The following is a 22002-nucleotide window of genomic DNA, read 5'->3' as shown; positions in this document are numbered from 1 at the left end:
TTAAGAAGTACTGCAAGATTTCAAATGCCTGACAAGAGGGAAATAGAAATTATTAACTCATTTTTTGCTGTGATAAATATTTTACAATTCTTCATGATGACTAGGACATTTAGTTGGATTCAGTTTGAAATTTATTATCTATATTTAATGAATAGCAGTCCCACTTCAATCACTGTTTTTCAGACACTGCTCCCAATGAACTAATAGTAAATTTGAAAGAGATAACATTTTTATCTCAGAAAGTTTTTCTAAATATTTCAACATTTGAGGTTTTTAAAATTAATTTGCAGCAGTAAATTAGACAAAACCTTAAACAAAAAATTAGAGACAGAACACTGAACATTTTAATGTAGATTAAGAAGAATTGTAGAAAGCTACTACCTAATGTCATGAGAGCAGCTATCAAGAGCCATCCAGCCTGCATTCGCTGCACTGAAATGCGACTGTTCTGAGAAGCAGAACACAACAAATCCTCTGCTACAGTCATGATTACCTTCAAAGTAAAAGAGAAAAACAGGGAATCACATTTTGGTAACTACCAATTTTTTTTTTAATATTATTTGGTGTAATACTTAATCCTATTCTCTTGCTCCCAGAGGAAGAATGCCATCTTCCTCTTACACTATGGCAATAAACTCAGCCTCAAGAAGTTGCAATTCCTGACTTAAGTACTAGTCTGGGATGGCTTCAGCAGTTCTCTGGAGTACCACATAAGTTCCTTTGCTGCTTTGTACCCTCTCCTTTATCAGCAGTAAAATGACAACTGATAACTTCCACAGGAACATGCATTGGAAGGATAGAAGTGTTCTGATATTCTATTTATGTCACAATGCATGTATGACATCTATGAATTACAGCTCAGAAGAAGGGTTGAGAGTGGTAATTATCTTTTTTATCCTTGTTGCAGAATAAAGTCTATAATTCTCTCTGACCATTTTTCACATCAACAAATGGTATGACTGAAAAATAAATAAAAATAGCATAGTTAGAATTAATCCTATTTTAGCTGCTCTAGAATAATTGCACATGCCCACTATGTGCTAAATGCAAGGTGACTCCACTTGATACCAAAAGGTACTACAACTTCCACTGAGGAACACCCTTGTGTCCATGCACAATTACCACGGTATGGCTACAAATGCTGTAAGTATTCTGCATGTAGTTTGCTTCAATTATGTTTCACATATACTAAAAAATATCTTATGTCTTGCATTACGTCCAGTCTCCAAAATAAACTGCTCATAAGTCAGTATTCCAAGTAAGAAGAATCATTAAAAAGCTTCAGTATAGAAAACATCCTTATATAAATTCTTTTCACACTTAAAATGTTATGAAAGGTTGCACATGAAAGTTTGCTTCATGAATGTTTGAGATTTTTACACTTCCAAAACTGCATCTGACATTTTTTTTCCAATCTGATAGTATTTGTTTCCCCAGTTCCATAACGCTACCAGATGGTTGTAAAAGAAGAAATGTATTTGTATAGATTCCTGCTAGAGTTAATACATTTGATTCTAAAACAAAACAGCACCTTTTTAAAATTATACTACTAAAAATCACTAAAAACTTATTATATTTACACTACCTATAAAGCATACATCCTAGAAAGGATGTAATTTAATGATTTCTAACAATTTTTCTCCTCATGTAGGAGGAATGCCTGATATTTGAAGGATTTTTTAAAACTGAATTATAAGTAATAGAACTGAATGTTAAATATATATAAACTCACTAATTATTTTCTTTTCTTTAGGTTCCACCTGCAACTCTATCGGCCCTCTCAGAGGACAATCCATTAATATAGAAAGTTTCTCTACAGATTACTATTGTCTATGTTTGATATTTCCTTCTCAAAACTGCTCTATTCAACATTGGTCTCTTTCTGCTCCTCAGCAGAGGAACTAGTCTGGAATCTGGCAGTGTTCCTAGGAGAGAGCAGAAAAGGGCTTTTGTCAACTGTTCTGTCCTTCCTCCTGCCAGCTTAGTACAGAATACAGTGTTCCTCCCATTTTTTTTGTGCCCTCCCATACCTCCTCCCTAGCCCTATTTCATCCTATTATATTCCTCTAAAAGAAATCTTTGTTAAGAATTGTTTCTCTGTTAAACAGAAACTTCAGCTCTGCTTAGGTGCATAGTATTTGAATGGCACTTCTTATCTATAAAAGTGGGCAAACTCCATTCATTTTGTTCTCTCTGCATGATCTTTCAGCAATCACAAGGAAAAGTTCATCAGTCTGGACACTGAATGTCCAGAATGTTCTTAATGCCCACTGACACTGAAACAGTTATTTTCAGAAGAAAGAATTTAAATTTTGACATTATGCAAAAAATTAGCATGTACTGCTGACATTTGTGATCCACCATAGTTTTCCAAACATGAGTAACTTAGTGGATAACATTCCCATTAAGATGGAAACAGCTCCTTCCTTCAGTCTTTATTTCTACAGCTGCATATCCTTAGAACTTCAGAGCACAGCATCTTCTATCTGCGCTAGTGAGGAGACTGGCATCTTAGACTGAGTTATGCAAGAAGCTGATTTCTGTTATATTCTGTAAAACAAAACAAAAGTGTCTATCTGTTGGACTTGACAAAAGACTTTCAAGATAATACATAACTGCAGTTATTGCTGTAAGCACCGACTAACCTGTACACCTGAGAGTCATTCCCAAGAAACAGGAATTTTTGCTCCTGATATATGTGAGAAAACACATGCTTATTTGAGTCATGGTATGCTTTTAAGTCCTCTTCTTGAGGAACCAAAGTATCTCATAATTATCACTGGGTATTGTGATCATGTCACAAAGAAAACATGCAAATAACCACTGAAAAAAAAATATAAGAACAGCCTATATGAAAATTATTCAGACCATACCTTCCCTTTTCCATGTGGAATTCCTAAAGGACAATGTTTTACTGCACCCAGCAGAGCAGCAACAGCAAAACTATAACCAGTTACTGCTTCTGGACAGGATTTCAATGCACTGAGACGTTCAATGCAACGATCCAACAGCAGGGACACATAAGAGGGCAGTGCTACTGCAATACAGCGCAAACACCATGCTGCTGTCAGTCTAACTGAAATGCTGGGATGAAGAATGACAGAAATTACTGCCTCCAGAACACCTGAAAAATAATATGCATAAACACACTTAAGAAAGAGGCAAGTAGATTGTCAAAAAAGCAAAAATGTATACACAGGACTGGCAACATAACATGATATCCAATTTCTATACTTCTTTTGAAAAAGTACTATTTTTTTATTTTTAAATAATTGTAACAAATTTAAATAATTAAGCTCTTTTTAGAAAAATTTATCCTGGATGAAAATTAACACTACGGAGAAAACCTAACATATTGCACAGTTATCCCCCAAGCAGAAATCCATGCCATGGATGAAGCTAAATGAGAACAATAAAGGTACCCAGCTCAATCTAACTGTTTTATTACAAACACTATGAAGTGTTGCACTTCAAATAAAACCCTTAAAGGAGTAAAATTTAATAAACATTTTTTTTTAATTGACATACTTGTACAGGTTAGGGAAGATACAAAACTCTTTGGGCAATGTCTGAAATTTTCCTACAGCTTGTAAGGCAGTCAACTTTCCCTCCTCCCCCATCTTTGTTTTTAAATTTAGTGGAAGAAAATAGAAAATGATACAAGAACTATGGAGGATCCTGGTTAGGAGACTAAGCATGAGAAGAACACCCATAAGAAATCACAGAAGCATGGTGAACAAACAAATAAAAATTTAATTTGTACTCTGGTTCAGAAAGCAATTCAGGGCTTTTACCTGTACTAGAGTCTTGCAGTAATGGTGCTGCTGTAGTTCCTAAGCCATGAATGAGACTTCCGAGTTCCTGAAGTGCACACACAAGCACATGCTGACTCGCTGTTACATCTGTTGTATTAACTTTTGTTTCCAAGTTACCATCACTTATTGCAGCATCTGGTAACACAATACAAGAAAATCACCATTAAATCATTACCAAAATCAAACAGATGGGAGAAAGGTTTTTGCCAAGAGAAGTTGTTTATATTACTAAAAGAGCTTTTACTATTTTTATTATTGTTTTCATAAAGGGTTACCTTCACTGAGACACATACATTTCTTTTACTAAAAGGATGGTGTAGTAACATCTGTGAGGGCAAGAGTGTGGATAAATGGAAAATACCAAATTGCTTATCTTTACATGATGGGGAACAGTAGCTAGCAAGAAGTGCTACTGTCTGCCCTACCAAAAGTAACTTGAAGAAGACATACTTTGATATAACTTGCCAGATTTTACTGCATCATAGGGAAAAAGAAAGAGAAGAAAAGAATGAAATCTTGCAAGATCAAGCAAGTGAGAAGGCAGAGACATGGAATGAAGAGGGAGGGAAAAATATGATGTTTTCTGAAGGTTTATATTTTGAGACACAAATCATTATGTCTGCTTAAACATAAAACATTTAGATATTTAAATCAGATATAACATGTAAACCAGAGGACAACAGGTTATGTCCAGGATTCTCTTTCTTCTCCTCCAGAAGGACAATGGTGGAAGATCACAGGCTCTTTCTAGAAACAGTGTACAAGACCTTATCATGCAAGAGATCTGTTTTCTCCAGGAGAAATGCTCATTTGTCATTTAGGAACAAATGCTTCTTTTGAACCTTCAGTAGTGTTAACTGCTCTAACAGGAAAGCAGGATCTGACTGGACGTGCATTGTCTGCCAAACTAACTAACTTTACAATACTGTCTGTGTACTATTATTGCAATTATTTCATTTGTTAATGCCTAAAATTACATTTGCCAGGAATGGAGTGTTAAAAACATCTGTATATACTTATGTGGGTACACATGTACAAAAACATAGACCAAGCAAATAACCAGCCCAAGCTTAAAACAAAGCAGTCCATCAAAAGCCCTCTACATTATAATGGTAATAAATCAGCACAATATATTCTATTTCTGCAGATTCTGGATTAAGTAGCTGTACAATCACTTAAAAAAGGAAAAACAGAGGCCCAAACGGATAATCTTGTTATACCCATACCTACAACTTTCTTCAGTTTCCAGATGGCCTGACAAATCTCCTTGGCAGCTGCAATCTGAGCCTTTTCCCCAAGCAGGCCTCCTACTGTAGCTCGAAGGATGAATGAAACACAGCGGCGACAGCCGATAGCATCCACTGGACTCTGAACAGCCTTAGGGTGAGACTGAGACACCAGATCTAGAATATGGCATAGGAAGGCAGAGAAATTCCTTTCAAGCCATTGTGCTCCTAATGTCGAGACAAATACCACATATGCCTGAAAGAGATTTCAAAAGAAACATATTTTAGAGCAAAATATGTGGAAATTCAGTGCTAACTATCCTACATGCTTATTTTTTAAATCTTCACATTGCCACAACTAGAACACTAAACTGCAATGATTTATAAATTTATGCATCCATTAATCACAAACATTCTCACTTTTAGGTATCTGCAATTTTTTATATTTATGTATTAATTTTTAAAAATAATTTAAATTACTATCAAAACTGTTATGGGTCTTTTCTAAGTCAGTATATTCTGTGATTCTGCACTAGTAATATTGCAGCCTGCTTTGACTGTAAGTTATTTCAAGCTGCTTGCCCATGTCATCTCATTCCAGAGTGTGAGAAATGGTGGTTTACCCTGCACAGGCACTTGTTATGTAAAACATTGTGTTTGGTCTCACTGAACAACAGCTTCCAGCTATTTAACATTCTGCACATGAACCCCAAATTTAATGTATGAATGCATTTTAAGAACTACTATGTTACAAAACTATAACCCATAACCCAGAGAAAATTTGGTTATTAAAGGGTCTGAATCAGGGAATATTTGCAGCCCCCAAGCACTGTTCTTCAACCCAATGAATTTTAATAGTTTGCCTTGCAATGGAGGTACCACAAAAAGACTGTCGCCATAAAGAGAAAGAATGCAGAATCACTTTACAAACCTAATCACCACAAGACCATTTATTTCACCACATAATAAGCTCCCCTACAATTGCCTTCTATGTGCATATGTTGGATGTTTTTAATGAATAGATCAAGAAAACAGAATACAAAAAATGAGAATATGTAAATGAGCACACAAAGTTCCTCATAAGAAAGGAACTTTTTACTACTGCTTATATCAATCTACTTTCAACAACTGCTTATATCAATTAATTTCTGCATTTGCCTCATACATACTTTGTCTTATGTCTAACATTCACAGCAAAATTACTCATGTAAAATAAAGGGAACTATTGTAGACAAAATAATTATACTATTAGATCCTGTTAGCAGCTTATTGTTCTTGACAAACACTACTTAGGCTTCATAATGGATCAGCACATTACCCTGGTTTTACAGATTTGAAACCTGAGGAATTTAACAGGATAAAGACTTGTGAAGAGTGATACTGCCACGGCTTCATTTTAAATTCTATCTTGAACTTGGCTTTAACAAATATAAACCTTCCATATGTAAGAAGTCATCTTCAGAGCCTTTCTTATTTTTAAATTCATAATAAGCTGCAACTCACTAATAATTAATACATTTTTTAACTGCAAGTGTTTTCTATTCACAAGCATGATAAATTCACAATTTTTCAAGCTTTTTATTTGTAGAAACATTGCACTATTTAAATGGTTCTGGTACAGTTTGAATGTACCATCAAGCACAGGTGTTAACATAGATACACATGAAAAAGGAGACAACTTCCAAAAACCAGTACAAATAGTCAAGACACTGAACCGAGATATCTGATATATTCCTGGAAAACTAATAAAACTACCATGTATATAGAACACCCTGGAAATCTCTGGCATGCATTTTCTAGGCAAATAGCTGTCAAGGTATTATTGTTCCCTAGCTTTTCTGTTCTCTCTGCAAAAAGTTAATGCTTCCACTCAACATGACCTGAGCACAGAAGACAATTTGTAGCACCTTCTAGCTGTTTCACTCCAAAATCTGGCAGCTTGTATCAGTAATTCAAGCTAATTTAAAGATCTTTCGTACAGAAGTTGAAATGTACTGACAAACTGCCTTACTGACAAAGGTGCTTATCATATAGCTGTGGGACTGTAACATACTAAAATAATCACAGCTACTTGTACATAAATGTTCATTGTGACCTTTAGTCTTGATTCACAGGTTTTACATTTGAATATCTACAATTCAGCATGTTTAATTTGAAGATAATCTTTACAGGATGAAGCCAACCTGATTTTATCTGAGAAATGTGTACTGTTTTTACCAGCAGGCACTACATGGCGTGGCTTCAGTCCTGTTCAGTTTACAAGATTCTATGCTTTGAGCATCCTGGAACAAAGCAAAACAGACGTTGGGTTTTTTCCACTAAGTTCTGTTTTCCTTACTTTTCATGCACTTACTCAAAGCAGAACCATCTTTTCAGGACTAGACTTGGAATTCCCTATACAAAAGGAAACTATTTCAAGTTCAAACATTTCTTCTAACTTCTCCCTTTAATTTTCAAATGTAAGGAAATTTTTTTTAAAAACTGAGCAATTGATTTCTATCACTCATTTGAAATTCATATCATGTGAAGCTTTCACAAGTAGTACATATTTGACTTTTAAATGTCAAACTCTCGGGTAAACAGTAAGCAACATCAGAAATCTTTTTTTCTTTTCTTTCTAGTGTGACTCAAGATGTAAATCCTTATTTTGAAATATATATATTTCATTACAAATACAAAAAAAGGATGAAAGAACAGATATATCTAGAGCAAAGCAATTATACAAATGTTTGGCAATCTCAGAAAATCATAACTGATGTAATCCAAACCTGGGTGACTCCAACTCTAACATCTCTGCTGACTGAACTGGTCCCTTTCAACATATCACCACTGGCTCGTAGAAATCCACAACTTCCACGCAGAAATCCAGTTCCCAGTAGCTCCATCACATCTTCCAAAGAGATTCTGCGGAAGTTATGCTTGGTGGATGCTAAGAAAAGATGTACATCTTTAGAGGAATAGTTCAAAAACCTTGGTATATTTTAGAAGTAGAGATTCAACTCTCTTAATTTTAGTAAAAATAATTTGCAAAAACTCAGTAGCACAATCAAATCCAAATACTGTTTGAGCATAACTTCACAACAGAAACTAGGACATTTTAGCTCTCATTGCTCCAGCAAAACACAGTATTTCTCAGGTTTTTCTGCTTTAACTACCTTTAAGTAGTTTAAGCCATTACTTAATATGCATACTTACATTTACCCACCCTCAGTATTTACCATCTATGCTTCCTCTGCAAAAAGGTCTGTAAGGTCTACTTCTACCACCCACAGCTTAACGAAAGCCCTGGTTCTTACATATTCCAGCTTAACAGCAAACACAATCTCTATTCCAAACCTCAGACGTGGCAGATCCCCCTCTACTATCCTTAGCCAGGTAAAGACACACCTACAGGTCCTCATAGAAAAATTATCAAGTCATCTTAGCATTAAGATAGTCCTCTAAAAGAGTGAGAAAAATAAAATATGCTTGCAATTGTTTAGGAAAATTATCCATCCCCAATTCCTATTCCAATGCTTTATTTCTTGATAGAAAGTTCATTTAAAATACATGCTGGGACGTGTACATGTAAACTTAGCATGATGACAGCACACTGCATACTGACCTAAAATTTTCACTGCATTTTTCATTCTCTTTCAAGGATTCAAACGAGAAAAGGAATGAGAGGATTGGAGATATAGATGTCCAGAAAAAAAATAATTAAACAAAACCCCCTCAATATCAGCAGGTTATCAGACACTGTGCACAAATTTCAGGAGTACAAATTTCTTCATATACTACTTCCTCCACTCTTCCCCAGCCCCTTCTAGTCCCCATCTAGCTTCTGCCCCACTTAGCTCTAACTTCTTTTTAACTAAAAATAACTAAAATAAGGACAAAACTCCCTGAAATAGCCAACCAAATAATTTATAAGCTTCTTACATAACCTTATCTTAGAGTCTTTGAAATAACAAGTACATTGCTTACATAGATTAAAGGAAACTAATGAGTCTATAAAGAGGTCAGAATATTATTTTTTTTTTTTTTTGAGAAAAGATAAGTGCTGATTTTTTTTTTTCTGTAACACTGTAATTCTCTCCAAAAATTTCTGGGGGAAATATTTTGTAAACCAAGACTTCAGAGTCTACAATGCAAATACACAGCCTCAAGTATTTTGAAAAACAGTAAGCTGGGCTGAAAGGCATGCCATTTTGTCATTTGCTGGTTGTTGCTGTTATTAAAAGCAGAACAATCAGTCTGAATCACACTTATTCTGTGTCCTGTTATGTTTTGCTTAGATGACAGTTAGACATTTAGCTTGGGGCTTCTAAGTCTAAAACCCCTCAGTCTGAATCACACAAAGTATTGGAAATTATAACTTTGTGCCAGGATGCTTCAGTCAACTCAAGTACTGTCTGCCAAAAAAACAGTTACATAGCTGTTGTGTGAACAAAACTGCCTGCTAATTTCTGCTTCTGATCATATTTATACTGCTATCCACTGACAATCCAGGTGTTGTATTGATTGAAGGTATCCTTAACTTTTTAGTTTGACAGAGAAACTGCCGCAAATCTTAGTTATTTCTAAACTGCTTGAATTAATCTTGCTTTTAAATTCCTGCAGTAACTACTTTCTCTCCATACAACAACAATCTCATAGCAGAGAAAAAGTTTTACTAACTACTTTCCATAGTTCATTATTTTATAAAGACAGATAGATAGATAGATAGATAGACAGATAGAAAGAACCAAAAAACAGCACTTCACAAGAAAAAAGTTTGAAAAAATACCAAACCAGAGATATGAACAGTCAGAAGAAGCTTACAATATGGTTTACTTCAGGCTTGAACAGAACTTGAGAGTTTCTTATAATCTGACAGATTTTTATAGATGAGGAATCAGCAAAGAAAGCATGTTTTACCTGTAATCTGCTTAGCTGTTAGAGCTCTAGCCAATATTGTGCCTAAAAGTTTTGAAACTGCTAATCGTACATCATAATTGGAACCTTCAAAGGATTTAAAACACAAGGTAACAACACTATCCAGGTCTGTAGTCCACATAAATAGTGCTTCATTCTGAAGTTCAAGAAGACACTAGACAAAAAAACAGAAATAAAAGTGTTTTGACATGGAAAAGCACTCAGTAAAAATTTTAATTTGCTACATAATAAACTGAGTTCTCCCTAACAAAATAAGCACCTTGCTTCATACTAAAATTACTTCTATTTTTTCTGGCATGTTACTATCAAAGAAACACAGATAAGCAAACAATGTTTTTACTTCCGTGTTCATTTATCATTAAAACAGAATTTTATGTTTTAGGGAGCTACTTACAACAGCCATTGGAGCAGTTTACCTTAGCAGCAGCACAGCGGACAGCCATGGATCGATCTGTCAGACAGGATCGGGCAGCTTTGTAAATATCTCTGTGACAGGGGATGGCAGCAGCTCCTAAACCATTTAATATATTTTGCAAACTAAGCATGATTTCATAACGACCTTGAGACTGAAAATGAAAAAGAGAAATGTTAAAGCTTTGTAACCCTAAGTTCCTTTGAAATACAAAACTACTGAAATAGGTAAAAAATGGCTGGGTCTTTCAGAGATCTAATTATACTGAAATAAGTTAAAGCAGATAACTTGCCCCAAAACTTTATAAGCAAATCAAAATAGTAGGAAATTCTATGTTCTATTGAAAACCAATAATTACAAGTATAAAGCCCAAAACAAAGTATGAGCTATAGAAAAAATGTTCTCATTAATAATGCAATTAAATTTTCTAATTTATCAAGTACTTTCATGAAACCAGATAAAGAAAAGCTGTGATCCATCCTTTTATAGTCATAATCCATTAACTCTAGTACTTCTTTAGAATTTAGACACTGATTTTTATCTGACTTTTCACAACTTTTTTCTTGTATGTTGGTATCATGCATTTTCTCTTATTCATTGGTCCAGCTACCAGCAGTAAAAATCCTTTTATTTTTCCAATCATTTTTTAAACATGCTGTTCCAATACCTCTGCATTCTTCATTGCTTTAAGCACATTCCCAACGGTGTCAGTAAAACTGTTTCCCAAAATTCTTCCCAATTTTTTGTATAAATAGCCCAAGCATACCACCGCAGCACTAAAACAAAAGCAAATCCAAAGACGCGTGAAAATGGATGCACTAAGAGATGAAAGGGATTAAGACGACTGAAGTAATCAATGTGCAAACAGCAAAATAACTAAACAGGATGTCCCAGAAATGTAAGTGGATCATCAAAAGGGAAAAAAAAAAATGGTCTGTATGTGGCACATACCCTGTAGAAGAAATGCAGATACAAGGGTTGCTAAAGTAACTTGGATAATACAAGAATTCAGGTAATATAACCTTCCAGTACCTTTTACAAGAGGAATAGTTTGCATATCTACCTTTAAACCTTATCATTAGTTTCTTACTAAGCATGCTATGTGTCATGTTGCAGCAGATGCTGCCAGAAGTAGTCAGGGACAGGTTTATTTACAAATGGTCTAGTAATTACAATTCTGTCATTCATGTATCACAGTACATACTAAAAAGATACCTTGAAGGAAATAAAACTATAAACCCATGTCCCTTTCACTGTAGACCGATTCTGAATTTAACATTCAGGTGAAACACCTGACAAATGGACTCTGTGTGCTTACTGGCCTTTCCTTTAGCAAAGGCAAAAACTGCTAATATTGAGGGAAAAAAAAAAAAAAAAGCGTGCCTAATGTAATGAAAGAGCATTTTCCTTTGAATAATTAGTCAATGAAAACACTTTGGTTTTCTATTGACAGATCTATAACTAAACCAATTAATTTCTTGTATACAAAAAGAATTATATGTTTAATCAGCTTTCAGCTCTTTCTCAGACCTACTTAAATATGTATACATTGTTCAGCATCCCCTTCAACAAAACAACATTTTGCTTATTCCCCAACTGAATTCAAGTTCCATATCTATAATTTTAAATTCTCATACTGAATACATTCTTAATTTAAAAAATACATTTAATATTTACAGTAATTCCCTAAATGCACAGTAAGAAAAACAAAGCTAGTATCCTTTATCTCTTATCATACTACAATATTATTTTCATTAAAAACCCGGGTTTTGTTATTGCTTTTATCCAACTCAGTACACACCAACAACTTGGACTTAAATTTTGTTCATGGTGTGCCTGGGCATGAAATTATAATTTTCCAATTTCCCTTTTAAATTGAGCATATGATGGTCACAGGCACTCTGCTTAATAAAGTAATAAGCTGCATTCATGATGCATGACCTGTTTATCTGATTTGGTAGAGCATTCACATCATGCTGAGTTTTAGTAGTAGATGAGCACCTAACTAAGGTTTTGTTTAAAATGCTTGCGTAAAACATTTTCATCTTCCACATATAGGAAAGAAGAAAAGTGATAATCTATAAGATAAGAGACCAGTTTACTGGAATCTGTATTTAAAGGAGTGCCCAGGTGTATCAACATATTGTGAACACTGACAGTGAAGTGTTGCTACGAGACAACATGGGCATGCATGCTAAATATGGACAGATGGCAAAGACAACGCTTTAATCAAGATCAAAACAAAACAAAAAAAAGCAGTTTTCTACACTGAACACCAAGTATTTAATATATTTGCAACCTAAGATGAAAGATTTTACTCAACATACAGTTCTATAGTTCCAATTATTTTCTGTAGTCTGTTGTCTCCATGTCAGTTCTAACAGAAATCCCTTTACCAAAACTTTTTTGAAGAAAATCATATTTTACAATTACCTTTTTCTCCGTCTCTTTCTTCCTCTTTTTACCACTGCTTACATACCCAGGAACAGGTGGTGTACACTGCCACCTCTCTCCCTCTCCCCCAGCTACTACTCTGCATTCTGGCTTTGGTTATCTTCCATTTCTGCTTTACTGCCAATGGCCTCCCCCATCACTCTCTGCTGTACTGACATCACCCACTTCCTCCAGTGTGGCACATCACAGTTGAAGCGGGAAGACCTGCAGAACTCTGTCCCACACTACAACTCAACTCTAATGTTAATGGATATCATTGTTTAAAATGTACTACAGCAGTAATTTACTTTGCAAGACTAAGATCCTTTATAGCAAACTTATTCCTAACTCAAAAGACTGTACAAGATGTCAACTGGAACAAGAAGGAAACAAAAAAAAATGGTATAAGAAAATACAACTTACTCCTTGCAAAATCTATTTTCAGGAATCTTTACTTGTGTTGTCAGAAACAGGTTTAGCATGAGAAGCAAAGGAGGAAGAGAGATCCTGCTCTGCTTTCAATACCATATCATTAATGCAAAAGGATGTTAATCTATCTTCTACCTCATCTTCTACTATCTTCTACCTCATCTTTACTACCTTCATCTTTAATTTGCTTCATTATAGTGAGAGATGTGTATAATTTTGGGAATGAAGGTTATTCATAACATTCCTTCACATAAAAATTTGGCTTCACATTCTGAAGTAGCAGTTCATGTTTCTCTGCTCTGTTACTAAGGCTTTTGGCATTTAGTTACAAACATTTCAGATGTTTTTAACTATATCCAGTTTCCCACCTGAATTAAGAAAAGTACTCAGTAACTGTCTTTTATACCTGAAGTTGTGCTTGTCTGTTTTACTGCTCTTCTCAGCACTATTTGAATGAAAATACACCTGCCCTCTCATAACTCTGTTATCCATTGTTGATATTCTCCCTAGCCTGATTTTCAGTTGTCTGGCTGGAGACCACCAGGTGTCTTCTACCCTTTTGGTTCCTGATACTCATATACAACAGGGAATACCAGCACAATCTTTGTTCTATTACATATTTTGTGGCAGTGAACTCAGATGAATCTCACTACTTAAACCTGTCTGGTTATAACTGGATCTGAAGCTTGAGGGTAAAAACACACTTACAGTTTTGTAGGCAGATAACTCGGTGAGTCATCTTTACTCCGAATGAGTTCATTGCATTTGTCAATTGTTTGGTAAACAGAAAAAGTGTCTCCAGTGCTATAAAGTACAGCTAAATTCTTGGCAAGAAGCCGTCTGGTAGGAGGTCCTGGTGAATTGTTTAATAAAGAAGTCAATTGTTCAACCAGTTTCTTCTGGTTTTCCCTTATATCAGCCTGGAAATAAAATCAGTAACCAGTTAAAGTTCAGTTACATTTAAAAGTTAGTTACAGATTATTAATTCCTATTATCTTTACTTTTCATTATTACCATTCTGATAATGACATTCTGAATCACAAATGAACATTTTATTGCATTTTTATACTTAAAGAAAAGACATTTTAAGTACTATTTTATTCTTCTTAAAAAAACCAATGCTTTTTTCAGAGCACAATTATTGCTAGTAGCGTTTCAAGTGTATTTTCTCTGTGGCATATCTATGCTCAAATCTTTCTCAAACAAAGCTGCCTTTTCTTTCTTTTAATGTCTGCTTTAAAATAAAAGAATTCATAGATATATAATAAGTTTAGTAGCAAAGAAGAACTTTAAAAAAGAAGCTGAGTTTCAAGAACTTGAGCATTAGAAAAGGAAGAACTTCCCTTAAAACAATTATCCAGTCCTACATACATTTTTAATACTCTTAAAATAAAGAACCAGACACTGTTTTTCATTTAGGTATTTTCATCACAAATTAGCATTATGTTGGTTAGTTTATTATCACATGTCTACATAACCTACTTAATATACACTAAACAGTGAATCAAACAATTGGAGAGTTGGCTGGAAACAGATATTTTATCATTTAACTAGGAAAACTAAAAAAAAAAAAAAAAAAACCAAGGAGAAAGATGGTACATTCCTGCTTGGTAGAGAAGCATCAAATAATTGTGCAACACTAGATGGAAGCATTACTAACATTCTTCATAATGGGGCTGCAAAATCTTGCAGTAATAATAGGAGTTAAAAATAATTAAAATTCCTTTAATTGGACAAGTGGCTCTGTCACTAGAAGAGTTGTGACCAAGAACTTATAACATTTAGAAAGCTGCTGCTAACACTAAATATACTTTTACTCCTTTGTGCATACAAGACATGAGGCAAATAACATTGCAGGCTGCTCTCTGATTTTAAACAAAATAATAAAAAGACAGGCTTTTCTTCTCAAGTCTTATTACACTTACTCTGCTAGTCACTGGTAAAAGTTTTTCCAAAAACTGTAACCATTCAAAAATGAATTCTGCTTTTTGAAATTCACCAAGATGGTTATATGCATCTTCATTAAGTAGTAAACTGTGAGCTAACTCCATTCCTTGAAATTTTCCTCAAATCTCCCAATAGTGCGAAATGAAAAAAATCCAACGAACTACCAAAACTACATTAATCAGTTTCCTTCCTCATTAATATCTGGCAAATCAGAAGTTTGAACATCTAAACAGAAAAAAGGAAAAAAAAAAAGTTAATAAAAAGTCAACAATCACATAATATAAAGTATTAATGCTTGAGTTACTAAAATGAAAATTTGCAAAGAAAGCCTAAGATAAAAAGGAAATTACAGCAGTGTTATTTAGATGTCCTTAGTAATACCAAATGTTTTTGAAAATGAGATAATGGTGTTGATGTAATATGCCAGTTGAGTTAAATATACATCTGAATATATCAGGACTGATTTTCCTTCACCTTTTTTTGCATGAAGTGAGGTTTTCTAGTCCTTAATCATATACCTGAAAGTAATGACCAACTGACCTCAAACACAATGATTTTGTTATCAAGAACAAAGTGCAGCAAAAGCTGCAACCAACAATTAACAAACTCCTGTTAATTATATTCACAAATATAAATGCTGACATATTATTCAACATTCTTAATACCACGCAAGGCATAAAAAGCCCCCAGAATTTCATTGCTGAGCAAACCTCTAATAATCTCTTTTGGAAAAAAAGCCCCAAACCCAAACCTGAAAAGATTGTTTCAAAACTCAGAGTTCTAAAGAAGCTATGTTTAACTTATGTCTCTCAGACTGTTTTGAGAATTTCCACATTGTTGATAAGCAAACCAAGATGGAAAATACTTTTAATGATATCTTCCCCCCACCCAATATCTAAATGCAATATAGCCTCAAAATAGAAAATAGAATATTCTGTAGGTTTCACAAATAAAAACATTCAGGGAGATTCTGGTAAAATGTTGACCATATTTTAAACTCCCAAGCAAGTTATCCTTTTCAGAGGTCACTAAGACTGCTGAACACAGTTTTTCCTATGCAGTAACAATATTATAGTGTAAAGCGATCCCTCAAATAGTAGATGGGCAATACAAAGCATTGCTAAATAATTCAGAACTCAGGATGTCATCAAACACAGAGCCGAAGGTTACCTTTACCACTTTTTACACATTTTTATTAAAATTTACTCACAAAATAAATTAGTCACATTTAATTTATCATCATGAACTGTCACTTCAAATCTACCAAGCGGCTTGACAAGGCACCACACTATAAAATGGCAAGCAGATCTAAATATACATAGCACATACTTCTACGCATTTTTTCTGCCTAGGTACGTAGAAGTTCACAATTTATCAGTTATCTCACTCCTACAACACTCACAGAATTTAGCTCTATTCTCACATTTTTGAAACATACAAAAAAAAAAAAAAACAGGATTAAGTGTAGAGTTTCATCACTGCTCAGCATGAAAATTACATGTGTAAATCACAAACGCTCCTTTTTCCACTCATCCAAGGCCTGTTCTAATGTCTACCATATCTAAACCACCTACTACCACAGCAACTTACCCAATTTACATACACATCCCAGGATTACAACTCAGTTGTTTTCCCTAACTGAAAAGATCACAGTTTGTTGTCAGCACTTAACTTACCTAGCAGATAATTTCTCCTCATTGTAAAAACCATCTCTCTGCTGCTCCAGGCTTTTGTATAAAGGATGTTAAGAACTCAATTTTCTATGAAAATAATTAATACTAAGATCAATGTTAGGAATGAAAGCACATAAGATACAAGTGTTTCTACAGAAAACAAGAATTCCAAAGTCTTGCAATACCATCAATGTTTATTAAGTAATAGCTCACCAAAAAAGACTGGACCTCCATGAATATTATTAGCTCTTTATATGCTACATTTAAATTCAGTAGGCCCACCATATACACCACACAACTGGGCTCATTTAACTACTGAAACCACCTTTCTCATTTCTGTTTTGTTAACTCAGTTTAATTCTAAACCAGTAAAAAGTGAGTTCAAACAGCATCATAACCATAATAATTTTCTAGAAAGATTATCCAACAACCGGCAGAACTGGCAAAGGTGATTCAACTGTTCTGAAAAATTAATGTACAGTACTATCAATACATGACATGAGGATCATCAACCCATTCTCCTACCCTCCAGATATAATTTTAATATTAGATTTCATTTGCATCACACATTGCTTATCCCAAACAGCAAAAACATTTTCTTTCAAAACTCATTCAACTTGAACTTATTCTGGTAGGACATAAAATACAGATTGCATGTTATTTTAAAAGCATTCACTTTTCAATCACTCTTCAAAAGACTGATGCTGAAAACAAATAAAAAGCACACACAGATATCAGAATAATCCAAACTTCTTTTTGCCTGGTAAACCAGTGTTCAGCCTGCTGAAGAAAAGGTTCAAGATGACCTCATAGCCTTCAAAAGGGTAGGTGACCAAGAGGATGAAGACAGCTTCTTTACTTCATAATAAAAACAAGGAAGCTTACCCCCAGCAGAAAAAAATATTTTCACTGTAAGGACTATTGGCCACTGTGACCGGTGCTGAGAAACTGCAGAACCTGCATCCTCAGGGGTTTCTAACAAAGCCCTAAGCAACACTATCCTAAGTTATTATTGTAACTTGCTTCTAAATTAAACACTCCAATTGTATAAGCACACACTTGCAAAACCAATATAAATTTATTTCTTTTTAGCCTAAATTAAAGAAAGAAAAAATGTTCTGGTGCAATTGCTGATCTTTATAATGAACACCTGCTAACATGACCAGAAACACTACCATTTCTCAAAAAAAAAGACTTTTAGGACTGAATTACAAAGGTTAACTGCTTACTATTCAAAGATTAGAAACAGAACTGTCCATGCAGGGAAAAAAAAAAAAATTTAAAAATCCCAGACCTGATCTTTCCACTGCTGATCAACAAGCAAATCTTGATTCCACAAGCCTGTATAGAAAGCAGCATACTCCCTACCCTATGCAAAAAAACTTATTCCAAACACTTAAGGAGGTTCCCTTCAATAAGCTGTAAGCCTGCACACCAGGGACACTTATGAAGTTTCAAAAGTAATGATAAAAGAAGGGCATGCATAGAAACTTAGGAGAAGCAGGGCAAGAATGTAGGGCATGAAGTTCTCCTGCAGCATACTGGTTTTGCAGAGAACAGAGCAAAAGGCACAGGGTTCACAGTGCAAAGCTGAACACAAGCACAGAACTTGGGAATGAGCTGCATTCAATTAATAATAAATATGTCCTTGTTATGTGTACAAGATGTTTCCAGGCAATTTCTAAGGAGAAGAAAACATCAAACCCAAAGCCACACTGTCCAGACATGGGTGGGACTCTGCTCTAATTGGAGGTGTGGTACAGCCACACTCTGGGCTGGTCAAGCACCAGGAAAGAGAGAATGTTCTGTCAGCAACTGGAGCTGCTTGGCCATCGTCAGCACCAGTAAATCAATGAAGTACAACCTAAGCATGTAAAGATGAATCTTTATTTACAAGAAACCCACATTTAGAAATGCTGAATTATTTGATAGTGCTTTTCCCCTGGTGCTGTAATTTTGACGCCTCTCAATATGAAAAAGAAATCTGGGGAAAAATGTGAAATTTAATTAAATGAGATGTATGCTATGCCATCAACCAAAACAAAAAGGCATACATGCCTGATGAAATCTTCATTTGCCAACCAACATGATACACCATCATTTTGGTTTTTAGGTAACTGAAGCAATTACAAGAACTACTTTCCCATCGGTACTACAAGAACACATCAATCAAAAATTCCTCTTTTTTTTTCCTGTGTGCTAAGTTTATTTTACATTATGCTACAAAACTGGCACAAAGATTTATTGGCCAAGGCAGAAATCGTTCCTACTTATTACTAAATTTTTTTTTTTCATTTATCAACTGCCAATTTGACAAGCAGAATTGTTCAAGACTGGTCAGAAAAGAGCTCAGAAAAGCTCTTGGAGCAAGCACTAGATGGAATGCCACCCTATAAACTGAAAGAAATACAGGGTGCATCAAGCATTAAAAGGCAACAGCAATTGTATTGTTGAAGTTTCTGACAAACCTCAATGAGAAAAAAGGACCTGTAGTTTTTAAATAAAAGGTGATTCATCCAGGGTAAGACTGATCTGAGCAGCTGCCTTTAGCTACTGCCTTTCAAATATGAGAACCAACAGACCACCCATGATAAAGTTATAAGAGAGTGAGAAAGCTAAATAGATCTATTATTTGGATCAAGTTCATTCCAAGCTAGATAATCTCCTCAGGCTTTAAAAGATGAAGGAAGCAGACCATAGACTGCTGTTTATCTTGCACATGGAAGTCTAAGTAAAAATTGTAACATTACCAATGAAAAAGCTATGAGCAATAATGGCAACCTAATGAATTTCACTCTTCCTCTTCCTTTCAACTCTTGGCATATTTTGCTTACGCACAAAAAAAATAAGAAGTACCAAAAAAAAGTAATCTGCAATAAAGCAAACCCCTAACTGGTCTCCCACTAAAAATCAGCCTTTAAATTATGAGTCATTGTTTCAGTGAAGAGCAACACAAGTAACGGAAACTACCAGACAGACCAAGTTTGTACTTACAAATTTATTTTCTTTTAACATTTTTCACATTTGATCTCTGATCCATCACTTTGACTCTCTTTGCCAGGAACAAGTGCTGCTCAAACAGAAATCTGATCAACCTCAGTTCTCTGAGGTGAGGATCTAATGCACAATCTAGATGAGGGTCTAAGTCTTTACACCTGCTTTGTAGTGAAGAAAATAAAGTGCCATTTAACTTACCTTAATAATAATTATTTATATCTTCTAATTTCAAAAGTATTAACATAATTCTGCACTAAATCCGATATAAGATAATAAACCTGTGGATTCAATTTTGTACCAATGACTAATCTAGCAGAGACACAAGTGCATAGCATTCCTCTAAGAAACTGCTGCTGTTACTCATTGACAGTAATGAGTAACAGTAGAAAACCAATAATGAATGAATAATGATGAAGATGAAAAATGACCAGTAATAATAACAACCAGTGTTTTCATAACAGCTGCCATTGGGCTGACTACACAATCAATGCCATAACTATCCCACTGCTCAAAAACAGAGCTGAAGCACATTTGCTAGCTTCAACATGACCCTCACGGCACCTCAGTGATATTTTAACTGACTTTAAATCCACGTTCTTTTCTTCAGAAAGCAAGATTTATTATCATCTGCCTAACAAGTGAACCAATGCGTTTAAGAGAAAGCCTTCCAGCCTGACACGTTCAATTCCAGCCATTAACAGTTGAGATCAATGTTACTCCTGCAGCACTGTTTAAAAGTTTAATGGGATGATCGTTAGCAGCGCATCTGAGCTGACTGCACGGAGAGACATCGATGCTCAACCCTTTGTTACACCCTTGCACGTACCTGTTCACTGTCTTCCAGACATAAACACAACTCCTACCCAGCTCCCTTGGACTTACTTCTAACAGAAGAAATTGAGTATGACGGTCTTTGCCAGCTGGACGAGAAAACCTTAAAGCACCAGCCAAATGCAGCTACTAATGAATGAAACATGGACCAAAATCCAATAGTTACAATGTACTGTTTATGCTAGTAGGCAAAAATAAAGAGGCACCCAGGTCTGGAGAAGGCAAAAAGTGCAGGTTCAAACTCCAGCAACTTCAAATGGGAGATATGACGGCCCAGGAAATTTGTAGCACACACAGAAATAATCTGATTTAAATAAGCAACAAGTACGGAATCTCAGTAATATCATAAGGAATAAAAAAGAACTAAAATTTCAGCTTAAATGAGTTTGGAGTTAAGACACTGGAAATATATCAGAGTGGGAATATTCAATAGATAAATATGTTCATAATTACTGGAAAGACCGAGCAGCCTTTGTTTACTCACAGACTTCTATAAACTATTCTCAACTAACTCACAGAAGCAAAGTCTGCCTCAAAATCTTCAGTTAGAGAAGGCAAAGCTAAATAAAAGCATCTGTGTAAGTGAATCAGTACTTCCACATCCTTTGTGTGGCAGGATCCCCATCATTCAGCCGACTTGTACCTTTTTTTCTATATACACAAGCTTTAAATTTTTGCTCCACAGAGCTACTTTAAGCAAGAGCAGGTAACTGCTGCTCCCAACATAACAGTGACCCTCTTGCATATTTTATGCTCAGTAGTGCTTATCACTCTCACCCGTTCAGTCAACCAAAAAAAAAAAAAAAAAAAAGCTTGGAATTTCATGTGCCCTTTTACTGCTTTCTTGTATGTATTTTCAAAGAAACATACAAGCAAATGTAGGAAATTTCAGCACCAAGACAAGAAGAAGAGAGGGGAGGAAGAGACAAAGAGAAAGTTAACTCCCCTGAAGACTGTTTCTTTAGCAGAAACACTGGTATGTTTGACTGATTAAATACTTCATGAAGAGGTTTAAGAACAACATATGAAACCAGAGCCCAGTCTTTCAATACATACACACATATACTGGAATTTGTCACTGATTGGTCACATCAATTTGAGCCAAATTACCCTTGGTATCAAACTGACAAATGCTTTTCATCCAAAATTAATACAGAGCCATAAAAATGCCAGGTATTTTGCAGTGTTATGTTACATTGGGCAGCAGCAGAGAAGTTTAAAGCCAGGCACAGAGAAGATGGGACCAACAGTGACATTTGACAGCAGTTTGCAAGAAGAAGCCACAAGAGAAAGTCATCACAAGACTACAAGTCAGAGCACAT

At 35.0% G+C, this 22002-nt stretch overlaps 1 protein-coding gene across 1 annotated transcript in view; it reads right to left on the bottom strand.

Annotated features, from left to right (window-relative positions):
* HEATR5A (HEAT repeat containing 5A) overlaps positions 1-16938 on the bottom strand; it is a 55214-nt gene extending 38276 nt beyond the window's left edge. Inside the window, exons 1-11 of the mRNA XM_053944917.1 lie at positions 16856-16938; positions 15158-15404; positions 13941-14152; positions 11038-11146; positions 10375-10524; positions 9941-10112; positions 7810-7970; positions 5042-5297; positions 3795-3950; positions 2874-3124; positions 382-493 (exon numbers count right to left, since the gene is read on the bottom strand). Coding sequence (XP_053800892.1) covers positions 382-493; positions 2874-3124; positions 3795-3950; positions 5042-5297; positions 7810-7970; positions 9941-10112; positions 10375-10524; positions 11038-11146; positions 13941-14152; positions 15158-15283 — 1705 coding nt within the window. The 5' untranslated portion in view covers positions 15284-15404; positions 16856-16938. The remainder of the gene's footprint in view (positions 1-381; positions 494-2873; positions 3125-3794; positions 3951-5041; positions 5298-7809; positions 7971-9940; positions 10113-10374; positions 10525-11037; positions 11147-13940; positions 14153-15157; positions 15405-16855) is intronic.
* Between the last annotated feature and the right edge of the window lie 5064 nt (positions 16939-22002).

The sequence above is a fragment of the Vidua chalybeata genome, chromosome 6 (genome assembly GCF_026979565.1).
Source record: "Vidua chalybeata isolate OUT-0048 chromosome 6, bVidCha1 merged haplotype, whole genome shotgun sequence".
NCBI lineage: Eukaryota > Metazoa > Chordata > Aves > Passeriformes > Viduidae > Vidua > Vidua chalybeata.
Note: the sequence above shows the minus strand (reverse complement) of the source record. Positions and strands in the feature narration are given on the sequence as shown.